Source organism: Oculina patagonica, chromosome 1 (assembly GCF_052425735.1).
Source record: "Oculina patagonica isolate OP01 chromosome 1, crgOcupat, whole genome shotgun sequence".
Classification (NCBI taxonomy): domain Eukaryota; kingdom Metazoa; phylum Cnidaria; class Anthozoa; order Scleractinia; family Oculinidae; genus Oculina; species Oculina patagonica.
In genome coordinates this window covers 47,811,939-47,824,165 of record NC_135758.1, presented here as the reverse complement: position 1 = coordinate 47,824,165, position 12,227 = coordinate 47,811,939, and the positions used below count along the sequence as shown (strand labels likewise).

At 39.0% G+C, this 12,227-nt stretch overlaps 2 protein-coding genes and 1 long non-coding RNA gene across 4 annotated transcripts in view; all 3 read right to left on the bottom strand.

Moving 5' to 3' along the window:
• The window catches only part of LOC144635253 (uncharacterized), a 35,951-nt gene that overhangs the window by 613 nt on the left and 23,111 nt on the right, over positions 1 to 12,227 (bottom strand). The window lies entirely within an intron of this gene.
• LOC144634656 (uncharacterized) lies at positions 1,873 to 4,537 on the bottom strand. The gene is made up of 2 exons (XM_078493680.1): positions 4,516 to 4,537; positions 1,873 to 4,106 (listed from the first exon to the last, which is right to left on the bottom strand). The coding sequence occupies exon 2, from the start codon at positions 4,103 to 4,105 to the stop codon at positions 2,063 to 2,065; it is 2,043 nt and encodes a 680-aa protein (XP_078349806.1). The 5' UTR covers position 4,106; positions 4,516 to 4,537; the 3' UTR covers positions 1,873 to 2,062.
• The window catches only part of LOC144634777 (uncharacterized), a 78,608-nt gene continuing 75,965 nt past the window's right edge, over positions 9,585 to 12,227 (bottom strand). Inside the window, exon 2 of one of the 2 annotated variants that reach the window (XM_078493817.1) lies at positions 9,585 to 12,041. In XM_078493817.1, the coding sequence (XP_078349943.1) occupies positions 9,992 to 12,037 (2,046 nt within the window). In that variant the 5' untranslated portion in view covers positions 12,038 to 12,041 and the 3' untranslated portion in view covers positions 9,585 to 9,991. The remainder of the gene's footprint in view (positions 12,042 to 12,227) is intronic. The other variant, XM_078493809.1, reaches the window with a different exon arrangement.

Genomic DNA, 12,227 nt, shown 5'->3' with positions numbered 1-12,227 from the left:
TGGTCGTGCAGTAGCCCTTGCAACGTCTCACATGAATGGCTCGCTACCCTTCGAGAGAACAACAAAACAAACAACAGGAACAATGCCCCTTAGCCCCAAAGACAATAGCAACAAGCTTACGAGAGCTGCTACACTGTTAAATGCAGACATTGAGAATGATCGATCGCCACCACAATAAGCTATTTAATTTGTGTTTCATGGCAAAGGAGCACAGTATGAAACGGCTTATAAAGGACTAAAAATCTCCCACGTGAGAGAATACGAGAGAATGGAAAAACAGTGATGAAATGCATGAAAAAACTGAAGCATTGTAATTATTAAAAGTTGTTATTATTCGAAGTTGTATTTACTTTTTGTGACATCCTACAAATCGGCAAAATGTTGTTTTTGGTTTCCCCTGCAAGTGACTTTTAACTTAGTAAAATATCGAAGTATTTTCGTCTCGCCTTGTGTAATAATCAGCAGAGGAAAATAAAGATATCAGTCGTACGAATTAAGACGTAATCCATCAGGAAATTGAGTAATATTAATTTTCGTTTGACAAAAATCAAGTGCCAGAATAATTTAAATCCTATTGCGTTATTTTTTGCCTTTTTAAAAGCTTAAGATGTAAGTAATTATCCGTGGTAACAGCAACAACATTTTTCTCCGGCTCTGATAAGAAGTTGTTACAGTTTCTTATCAGAGCTCCTTACGAAACTGGGTTTTGAGAACAAATGTCAGTAATGATCGAGCAATATTTGGATTTCGGACAGAAGTCGAAAGAACGATTTTTCTATATTTTCCCACAAATAGCTATTAGGTAGATGTTGAAGTAATCACTTGTCAGACAAGCCACAAAATATGTATGAGTTTTTTTAACAGCTATTTGAGAGGACCTCAGTTGGCAGAGGTGAAGGAGGGCAGGGGGAGAGGAATTGGGCACTTTAAAAAAAAATTGTTTTCTGGAATGATGTTCAAGTCAAGATGTAATCTGTTTTTGTTAGCTGAATACTTTGTCTTTCAGAAAAAGCATCGAAACATTTCAATTCTTCTTTATACGCGAACGCCAAATGAAATTTAGATTTCGCGTTTGGCCATATTTGGCGATCTTCAGGGCGAATTTTGTTTTTCTCAATTTTCTCAAATTAAAAACGTTTTGGACGGAAAAAGCTATGGCATATTTCACATTTTATGTACATATTAAAGCAGGGCTCCTGCGGAAAGCTATTTGTGAACAACAATACAGAAAAAAAGATTTTTTTTATACTTCTGCCGCCGAATGCTTGATATGTACTGCAAAAGATATACAAAATTCCCCAGTCGATAACTAAAACGACTATAATAAATAAAACGTTCATAGCAGCAAGCTTTTTTGTTCTATGGGCTGTTTAATTCAACTTAACTATAAATTGTAACCTTCCAGAGATTAAGAATTAATAGACATAACTATTTTCATTTCTGTGATTGTTTCTTTAGCGATCAAACATTGCCTGTGAAGAGAGAACACTGAAAATATTCAGAGAGGCAGCTGAAAAACCACTGTATGACTTAACAGCAACAGTAAATAAGTTCATGTGAGTTCCTAGTTAGACTTAGCTTAATATTATTTCAATTTCACCTCGGGCGAAAATTTTTAGTTCTGACGTTTTTGTGTGTCATTTGTTTATTTTTGCTTAACTGAGCAAAAAATTACAAATCAAAATGTCTCGAGCTCCGATGGTAATATTTACCGTTATAACAATAAACCTTGCAATCCAAATTTGGATACTCGAAGGCGAACTTACGAAGTTATACCTTGTATCGTACAAAGCCGTGTCAAAGTTATACCGTTATCGTTGGGTTCATTTTGCTGTTTTTTTATTATAAATGGAACTAAATACACGGTTCGGATTTTTGCATCCAGTTTTATTTTTATCCCTTGTTTTACATGCATTTTTGTCGTCGTATGCTTATCTGACTACGGTTACAAGCATTCTTGACTTTTAAAGGAGATTTCAGGTTCTCAGTAAATGACGGCCTAAACTTAACATCTAATTTGTCCCTTAACCCATTAACTCTGGAGCTGGTTCAAAATGGGCTTCTAAGCGTTTATATTAACGCTCAGAGACTCGCCATGTCTGTCCCAGCATCTTGTGTGATTTGCTTTGTCGTCGTAGCGATCGCACGAGGTTATTAGCCATGCTAAATTTCTCCAACAAACGGTAATTTTGTGAAGGTGCCCAGCCATTTCTGTCGTAGTCTTTCTGTAACACTTGCCGTATCTGGTGGCGGCTTTGACCTCATCTGTCGTTAAAGTGATTTCATGAAAATGTGCTCCTGGAGGCGTCCTGGTGGCATCTTCCATCTTCAGTGTGGTGTCTGTATTTGGAGGCACCGTTGGCATAACCTCGCCAGAGCCCCATAGTGGCTCTCTGTACATATAGAAATACGTTTGGGACTTCATGAGAAGATCTTTCATTGCTTCCAGTTCCTTCCATACAGCACTGCCTTCCCCGTGAACAGGCACTATGGGATAGCGTTGACGTAAGACTCCCACTCCGCTTATTGGCGGGAAGAAGATGCGTGTTCCACTGGCACGGGTGACCCTCACAGCGCCATTTTTATCCAAAACACCAACGCTACCTTGGGTGGTATCTGCAGCATCAGTGCTTACTTCTTGTCCTGAGAAAAAGGCTGAAGGGGTCTGATAGTACTTCTTACTGTTGGTACCATTGTAGGCCTTATCGGGGGTTCTTCCTCCATTGCGACCGCCTTGAAACACTGTCTTCCCGAGTTTGTCCCTCTCTGAACCTTTATACTCGATACCATATGGGTTCCATGCAAACAGAGGTGTCGAATATATAATTTCCAATGGAATCGCATACGACCACTTCTGAGTGAGCATTGTGCAATTTCTTCCATTTGATTTGCAGGTTTCCAGCGTCAATTCCGGCACTCTTGGCTGAGTGTTCTGGGCCATAAAACAAGTTGCATCTGCATAGCCGCGATGCCGTCTAGACAGTCCCATTGCACCTCTTGCCTGAACTTTGAACCATCGATGATAGTAACCGGCGTTGATTTTTCCCGACTTCTTGGGGTCGATTGTATGGGCTGGCATGCCAAACGCTTCATCAGTCAGGTTGCCTTGGTAGTTATCTTTTCCTGGAATCTCACTCATAAGCTGGTCAAGCAACGTAAAAGGGGGACTATCGAATCTCTCGTACCACCGGTCTGCATCTCTGGGATTGAGTTGGAATCTTGCTGCTCTGGTACTGCTCTGCTCTTCATATTTCCTTCGTGCAGGAAGTCTGCTATGTAACTCGTCAACCACACGAAACCTGTTCAAGGGAACATCGCGACTCAGTGGATGACACAAAATTCGATAATTCCATTGAGCAAAGACAGGAACGGTGCCATTGATTATCTCCATGATTGTGGTCGGTAAAAAGGAGAAGTTCTCGAGATTGTCTTTTCTTCCAGTGTAGGAGGTGAAGCGAATTTTCTCTTGTAAGTCGAACCAAGATTTCGCATCAATGAAATGCCTGTCGCTTTCAAACGGCTCATCAATGTCTTTGGTTGCTGTGGTCCAGGCGCCTTCCAGGTAGCACAGCACTGGCTTGAAGTACTTCCTGTAATCTCTGACGGAATGATCCTGAGACTTCCATGCCTTGAACCATTCACGCATCTCCACAATCTGTTCATCTACTGTGGCTTTGTTTTTTACCTCTGGTGGAACTTCTGGAAATGGAATTTCTTCAGTAGCGTGGTAATCCTTCTTGGTCCTGCTTGGCATGTAGAGACGGTAGTCATTGTGCCTGGTCCTGAATTCCACTCCATTGAGGACTGCAACGAATTCTCCCAAACCAACAGTGCGGATGTTGTTAGCATGCTCGTGGATTGATAGAAGCCTGTTGTGACTTGTATGGGTGGCTGAGTAGTAGTTTCGCGTTCCATGGTGAGCAGTTCGCACTTGCTTCACTCCAGAGTCGCCATCGGATCTAATACGTTCTTCAACAAACAGCTGCTGTAGCATTACCTGTCGATACAAGGCGCCCAGAGCTTTGTCAACTGCACTCATTTCGGCTGCATTTGTACGAACGGTAAGGGCTATCACAAGGAACAGTGCGTGGAAGACTGGAGCCATTCTGCAAAACAAAATGAAATAATAATACAACATTACACGTGGCTTGAACGCACAAGATTGTTCAAAGATCTGACTAAGGGAATGATTGAGAATTGCTTGTTCTTTGGTGGATTTTAATTCTGAATTAACGTTTTGTTTTTGATTTTTTAAAGGAAAAGATTAAAGGAGATTCTTTAAAGAAACAAATAAAAAAATGCGATTTCATGGCCAGACTCGATTGAAGAGTTCATTCGGTGAGATTTACGTTTTGGATACTTTTGTAAAAAGTCATGCACTTGGGGTGTTTTCAGATGTGCCCAGGGATTTTAAATTAGCTTATGATACTGATGATTCTGATGATACTGAAACTGTACATATAACATTAAACGGAAAAAGAAGTCAACGGATAAAGATGATCATTTGATTAGTACCTGAGATAAAAAGGCTCCAAATCTCTTCAACAGGAAACGGTGCTCTGACGGGAAATACTCTTCAGATTAGAAGAGAAAATTATCTGATCTTAAACAGCTTTAAACTTATATGTGCTACAATTGCAAAGGAAGACGGTTGTGTACTATAATTGTCTATTAAACGATTTTTTTGTTTGTTTGATCACATGGATAATCCCACCAGTTTCATAGCATCTGGTCATTGTCACTGAGTAATGCTGGCTATTCTTTTTTAGAAAAAATATTTTCTCTTTGAAAATGGAAGGATGGCAAACAAAACGTAACCTTGTTTTTTCTTTTCCCATCTTGGCTCGTTCAACTGTGTACTTAGGTTTGCTGCAACATCACCATGCAACACCAGCTGATCTTTTTTCATGATTTTTGAATTTAATAAGTTTCATTATTATCTTCCTACTCTTTTCCGGATTGCGATGCAATTGGATTTTTTGCTGTCCCTGGTAAAGGAAATCAAAAATTTGTTTGAACAAAACATAACAAGCTAACTGTTTCAGAACAATAAATCAAATAACAAATTAATTCCGAATCATGTCATTCATTCACAAATCAGGAAAATACAAGAATATTCTAGTTATCGAGCAAAACTAAAAGTAGAGCTTTTTTGTATTTCAAAATAGGACCTTATGCAATAGACATGATTTCAAGGTATTATGATAACATTATGGAATACAAAACTTCAAATGTTAACGTCGTTCTGTTCACCTGCATCAATTTTTTAAATTTTAAAATCGTTTCTCAAACTCATTAATTATTCATATTGTTATTAGCCTACCAGAACGCCCCATTCTGGTCAGGTGGATGAGTTTAGAAACCCAATGAAAAACGAGTTGAAAACCACACGTGTTTGGAAACGATTTTAAACCCGTGTGTAAAATGTTTCTTAATCTGCATATTCATAAAGCAACACAACAACAACGTTTAAAAAATCGCTTTTCCGATGCAGACAATAAATTTCACCATCAAACATTTCATTACGAAATTTACACACATTTCTTATTTGTTAGTGAATCGAACAGTTATTCAAGTCCACAAAATAAAAAGGGCTTACTGAGAATTGACTGCTTTCTCGTTCGATGCTATCTCTTCTTTAGGTTTACTTTCTTTGAAGAAGCCACGTGGTTCCAACGTTAGCACTTCCAACGTCCAACACTCTATGCCGTTCCAAAAAATGAAGCCGCCCATTTGTTTTTGCAGAGGCTACACTTTGGAACCGGGCCCTTTCTGTGCAAAACTCTCCTTGCCTAAATCTATTTGCCACGGCGAAGCAAAGTACTAAGCAGAGCGTTCGTTTCGATCAAACAACCAACGAAGCGGGAGATATACAATCAATAATTATTACAGAAAGTTGTGAAAATCTAACAAGTGGGTGTCAGATAGCCTTGACAAAGCCAACAATTGGATAACCTAGCAAGTATGTGACATGATCGAGTTCCATTGTAAAAATATAACAAACGAAAACAAACCTGTCCGAATAGGCACTGCTAATTACATAGAAAAATTATCTAATTTTCTTTGTTGGAGAAGTAATTTCAAAAACTCGTGCTTCGGGTTTCATCAGGTTTCCAAACGCTCGAAAACAATAAAACCACTCGGCCTGCGGCCTCGTGGTTTCAAAAGTTTTCTCGCGTTTGGAAACCTGATGAAACCCTCGCACTCGTTTTTGAAATAGTACTTCTCGTGCGAAAATCGTTTTTATGTGCAGACGCTACTTGCTAAAAATTATTTTATCTACAAATACTGCAAATAAAACGGCCAAAATTCTATTTTCATTCGGTGTTACAGTGTATTTTCCCACGACAAAGAAAAACGTTGAAATCTTTACAATAGAATCCCGATTTCTCGAACCCTCGTTTTTTTTTAAACTCCAGTCTCGAGCTAATTTTTGTTTCCATTGGATGGTGCCTTTCTGTAATTTTGCATCCGATTTCTCGAAGCAATTTTCGTTTCCCATGGGGGCTCGAGAAAAGGGGATTCTACTGTATTGTGATATGTTTAAATAATGAATAACATTTTCTTATAAGTTTTTCTCACTTCTTAAGTTGCAAAAAAACAATAACTTGAGTTTGGTCTCAAACTAGACAATGTTTGGAAATGCTCATCAGACATTTTGAAAGGCTTCAATTTTCACTAGAATGAACATTTGACTTTCCGTGAGAATTAAGATTTTAATCCTTAATGAAATAAATCTTGCGAAAGTAATTATATTCGTTGTTGCATTGTTTGCTTACTTATGTATACAGGAAACCTTAATGTTAAATTTTACTTTTTTTACATTCTGTTTACCTTCTTTACTGGTTTACAACAGCATGACATATTTGTTTACAACAGCAGTAAACAACTGGAAACGTTTTTTATTGAGAAAGATCTATACACTTTAAATGGACAAGAAAAATGTTATCACAGTTCTGTGTATCATTTAGACTTGCGATATTGACATGAATAATTACCTTCCTTTTATGTTGTCAAAACCGGAAAAGAATTGTTGTTAGCTGTTTTTCATATGAAGCCAGTTTCCATATCAACAGCAATTTGGGACGAATTCATCTTTGGTACCCAAAGATTGCAGAGGCAACGAAAATTAAATCACGTTTTCTAGGCCCCTGTTGCCTATCTGACGGTCTGTGGTGTAAAATTAGAATATGTTACAAATATATATTACACTGTACCACTGTTTCTTAATTTGGTCTCACAGCTACGACGAGAATATTAAGGATAAATTACCCAAGCAGTTATAAGAGTTGAGCACGTTGTTTAGAAACGTTTTAGCACCATTTTCAAAGCTCTTTATAACACGTGTAGGATCAAGTTGCCGGTGTAAGAAAACACCACTGCGTGGAAGTAATTTTAGGTATTGTTTTGAAAGGATTCAAGTTAAACCGTTTTACAGTTCCTCGATTAGATACGAACTTTAAAAGGCATGCAGCGTTAACTGCATTCAAGTCGTTTGTAACAGAGCATTTCATGATTTGCAAATTTTAAAAAAACTTTTAATGTTTTTTTTTAATTTCACATGAGCTCTTTAACATTGTTTGTATTCTTAAACAATGAAATAAATAAAAGTTAAAAAGGTCGTGCAATTTTCTTTCAACGACGACGTAGGAGTAGACGGCAATATTCAAGAAAAACGTGTCAACTGACTTTTCTTTGGCTTTAAACTCCAAAAGGCTTTGTCTGAGGCGTGTTTTAGTAAGAGACACACTTTGAAGAAATAGCTAGAACCGTCAACGGATATTTTTTCCGCTTTGAGTCGCGGACAGGAAACTTATCAGTCTGACGTGCAGAATATAGTTTTTACTTACATAACTGCATCATTTGTTCACCTAATGCACCTGATGATGCTTAAAACTACTGTGAAATTCCGATTTCTTGAGCCACCAAAGGAAACGAAAATTGTTCGAGTAGTCGGGAGTTCGAGTAATCGGGGGTAAAATTCCAGTGTTAGACCAAGTGAGACAAATCCATGAGGAACGAGTTTTGGTTTGAGTAGGGTTTGAGTTATCGGCGGGCCCTAGAAATTGGGATTCACGGAATCGGGATTACTGTAGGTTTACTTCTGTTATTTCAGTACTCAAAAGGAGAAGATGTAAAAGCAAAAACGGGAAGTGCTTTAGGTTTTAAAAACTTTCATCAGTACTGAACCTAATTACCTAAATCAACTGAGCCTGAATAGGACTGAAGAAAGGAATTAATAAGAAGGGTTAATGCGAATTATACAAGACAATTTAGATAAACCTGTCTGTAGTGTATGGTAAAGATTAAATTAAAAAATACTCCTCGCCAATGTATCTGCGAGTCAAGGCACGTATCCAGTGGCCCGCGGGTATTTATGAGGCTGACAGTTCCCCTTTTTAAGCGCGTTTTAAAACGGGAAAACGTGAAGCGATTGCTTAATTTTTGAGAATCTGAAAGAATAATGCTTATATTATATAAAATGATAAATTTTATGGCGATCAAACGCGATTTGTTAAAGTTATGAGCGGTATTCGGAAGCCTTCGTTTTTAATAAAATGCGATTATTTTGAAAATGCCACGGTGAATTTTTCTGTAATTACCCTAAAACGCTACTAAACAGTTGAAGTTTACTCACAACAACTTACAGGAAAATCCACTCCGTAGATTTCCTGAACGAGCGACATCTTTATTTTGCCTTTTTGCCTTTTACACATACCTAAATCACGAGCAATAATTTGGTAAAAATCAGACAATTGCAATTATAGCGTGACGATAAAACCTAGCGTTGAAAAAGCTAATTACTCGACAATTACGGCCAGAAAAAGATAAAGAACTACAAACTTATTTGAAAAAAATAATTTTGTTTTCTGGAATGATGTTCAAGTCAAGATGTAATCTGTTTTTGTAAGCTGAATACGTTGCCTTTCAGGAAAAAGCATCGAAACATTTCAATTCTTCTTTACACGCAAACGCCAAATGAAATTTAGATTTCGCGTTCGGCCATATTTGGCGATCTTCAGGGCGAATTTCGTTTTTCTCAATTTTCTCAAATTAAAAACGTTTTGGACGGAAAAAAGCTATGGCATATTTCACATTTTATGTATACGTTAAAGCAGGGCTCCTGCGGAAAGCTATTTGTGGACAACAATACAGAAAAATAGATTTTTTTATACTTCTGCCGCTGAATGCTTGATATGTACTGCAGAAGATATACAAAATTCCCCAGTCGATAACTAAAACGACTATAATATAAAATAAGACGTTCATAGCAGCAAGCTTTTTTGTAATATGGACTGTTTAATTCAACTTAACTATAAATTTTAACCTTCCAAAGTTTAAGAATTAATAGACATAACTATTTTCATTTCTGTGATTGTTTCTTTAGCGATCAAACATTGCCTGTGAAGAGAGAACAATGAAAATATTCAGAGAGGCAGCTGAAAACCACTGTATGACTTAACAGCAACAGTAAATAAGTTCATGTGAGTTCCTAGTTAGACTTAGCTTAATATTATTTCAATTTCACCTCGGGCGAAAATTTTTAGTTTTGACGTTTTTGTGTGTCATTTGTTTATTTTTGCTTAACTGAGCAAAAAATTACAAATCAAAATGTCTCGAGCTCCGATGGTATTATTTACCGTTATAACAATAAACCTTGCAATCCAAATTTGGATACTCAAAGCCGAATTTACGAAGTTATACCTTGTATCGTACGAAGCCGTGTCAAAGTTATACCGTTATCGTTGGGTTCATTTTGCTGTTTTTTTATTATAAATGGAACTAAATACACGGTTCGGATTTTTGCATCCCGTTTTATTTTTATCCCTTGTTTTACATGTATTTCTTTCATCGTATGCTTATCTGACTACGGTTACAAGCATTCTTTACTTTTAAAGGAGATTTCAGGTTCTCAGTAAATGACGGCCTAAACTTAACATCTAATTTGTCCCTTAACCTATTAACTCTGGAGCTGGTTCAAAATGGGCTTCTAAGCGTTTATATTAACGCTCAGAGACTCGCCATGTCTGTCCCAGCATCTTGTGTGATTTGCTTTGTCGTCGTAGCGATCGCACGAGGTTATTAGCCATGCTAAATTTCTCCAACAAACGGTAATTTTGTGAAGGTGCCCAGCCATTTCTGTCGTAGTCTTTCTGTAACACTTGCCGTATCTGGTGGCGGCTTTGACCTCATCTGTCGTTAAAGTGATTTCATGAAAATGTGCTCCTGGAGGCGTCCTGGTGGCATCTTCCATCTTCAGTGTGGTGTCTGTATTTGGAGGCACCGTTGGCATAACCTCGCCAGAGCCCCATAGTGGCTCTCTGTACATGTAGAAATACGTTTGGGACTTCATGAGAAGATCTTTCATTGCTTCCAGTTCCTTCCATACAGCGCTGCCTTCCCCGTGAACAGGCACTATGGGATAGCGCTGACGTAAGACTCCCACTCCGCTTATTGGCGGGAAGAAGATGCGTGTTCCACTGGCACGGGTGACCCTCACAGCGCCATTTTTATTCAACACACCAACGCTACCTTGGGTGGTATCTGCAGCATCAGTGCTTACTTCTTGTCCTGAGAAAAAGGCTGAAGGGGTCTGATAGTACTTCTTACTGTTGGTACCATTGTAGGCCTTTTCGGGGGTTCTTCCTCCATTGCGACCGCCTTGAAACACTGTCTTCCCGAGTTTGTCCCTCTCTGAACCTTTATACACGAGTTCAAATGGGTTCCATCTGTTAAGGGGTGTCATATAGATTATTTCCAATGGAATCGCATACGAAAACTTCTGAGTGAGCTTTTTGCATTTGGGCTTCCAATATGATTTGCAGGTCTCCAGCGTCATTCCCGCCACTCTTGGCTGAGTGTTCATGGCCACAAACAGGTTTTCATCTGCATAGCCGCGATGCCGTCTAGACAGTCCCATTGCACCTCTTGCCTGAACTTTGAACCATCGATGATAGTAACCGGCGTTGATTTTTCCCGACTTCTTGGGGTCGATTGTATGGGCTGGCATGCCAAACGCTTCATCAGTCAGGTTGCCTTGGTAGTTATCTTTTCCTGGAATCTCACTCATAAGCTGGTCAAGCAATGTAAAAGGGGGACTATCGAATCTCTCATACCACCGGTCTGCATCTCTGGGATTGAGTTGGAATCTTGCCGCTCTGGTACTGCTCTGCTCTTCATATTTCCTTCGTGCAGGAAGTCTGCTATGTAACTCGTCAACCACACGAAACCTGTTCAAGGGAACATCGCGACTCAGTGGATGACACAAAATTCGATAATTCCATTGAGCAAAGACAGGAACGGTACCATTGATTATCTCCATGATTGTGGTCGGTAAAAAGGAGAAGTTCTCGAGATTGTCTTTTCTTCCAGTGTAGGAGGTGAAGCGAATTTTCTCTTGTAAGTCGAACCAGGATTTCGCATCAATGAAATGCCTGTCGCTTTCAAACGGCTCATCAATGTCTTTGGTTGCTGTGGTCCAGGCGCCTTCCAGGTAGCACAGCACTGGCTTGAAATACTTCCTGTAATCTCTGACGGTATGATCCTGAGACTTCCATGCCTTAAACCATTCACGCATCTCGACAATCTGTTCATCTACTGTGGCTTTGTTTTTTACCTCTGGGGGAACTGCTGGAAATGGAATTTCTTCAGTAGCGTGGTAGTCCTTCTTGGTCCTGCTGGCCATGTAGAGACGGTAGTCATTATGCCTGGTCCTGAATTCCACTCCATTGAGGACTGCAACGAATTCTCCCAAACCAACAGTGCGGACATTGTTAGCGTGCTCGTGGATTGATAGAAGCCTGTTGTGACTTGTATGGGTAGCTGAGTAGTAGTTTCGCGTTCCATGGTGAGCAGTTCGCACTTGCTTCACTCCAGAGTCGCCATCGGATCTAATACGTTCTTCAACAAACAACTGCTGTAGCATTACCTGTCGATACAAGGCGCCCAGAGCTTTGTCAACTGAACTCATTTCGGCTCCTTTTGCACGAACGGTAAGGGCTATCATAAGGAACAGCACGTGGAAGGCTGGAGCCATTCTGCAAAACAAAATGAAATAATAATACAACATTGCACATGGCTTGAAGATTAGGCAAAGATCTGAGTAAGGAATTGCTTGAGAAATGCTTGTTCTTAAGTAATTTTTTTGTCTGAATTAACGTTTAGTTTTTTATTCTTGAAAGGAAAAGATTAAAAGAGATTCTTTATCGGGAAAGCTTCAAAGAAAC

Bases quoted from the DNA above. Each gene is read 5' to 3' on its own strand.
- LOC144634656 (XM_078493680.1), bottom strand. From the start codon at position 4,105: ATGGCTCCAGTCTTCCACGCACTGTTCCTTGTGATAGCCCTTACCGTT.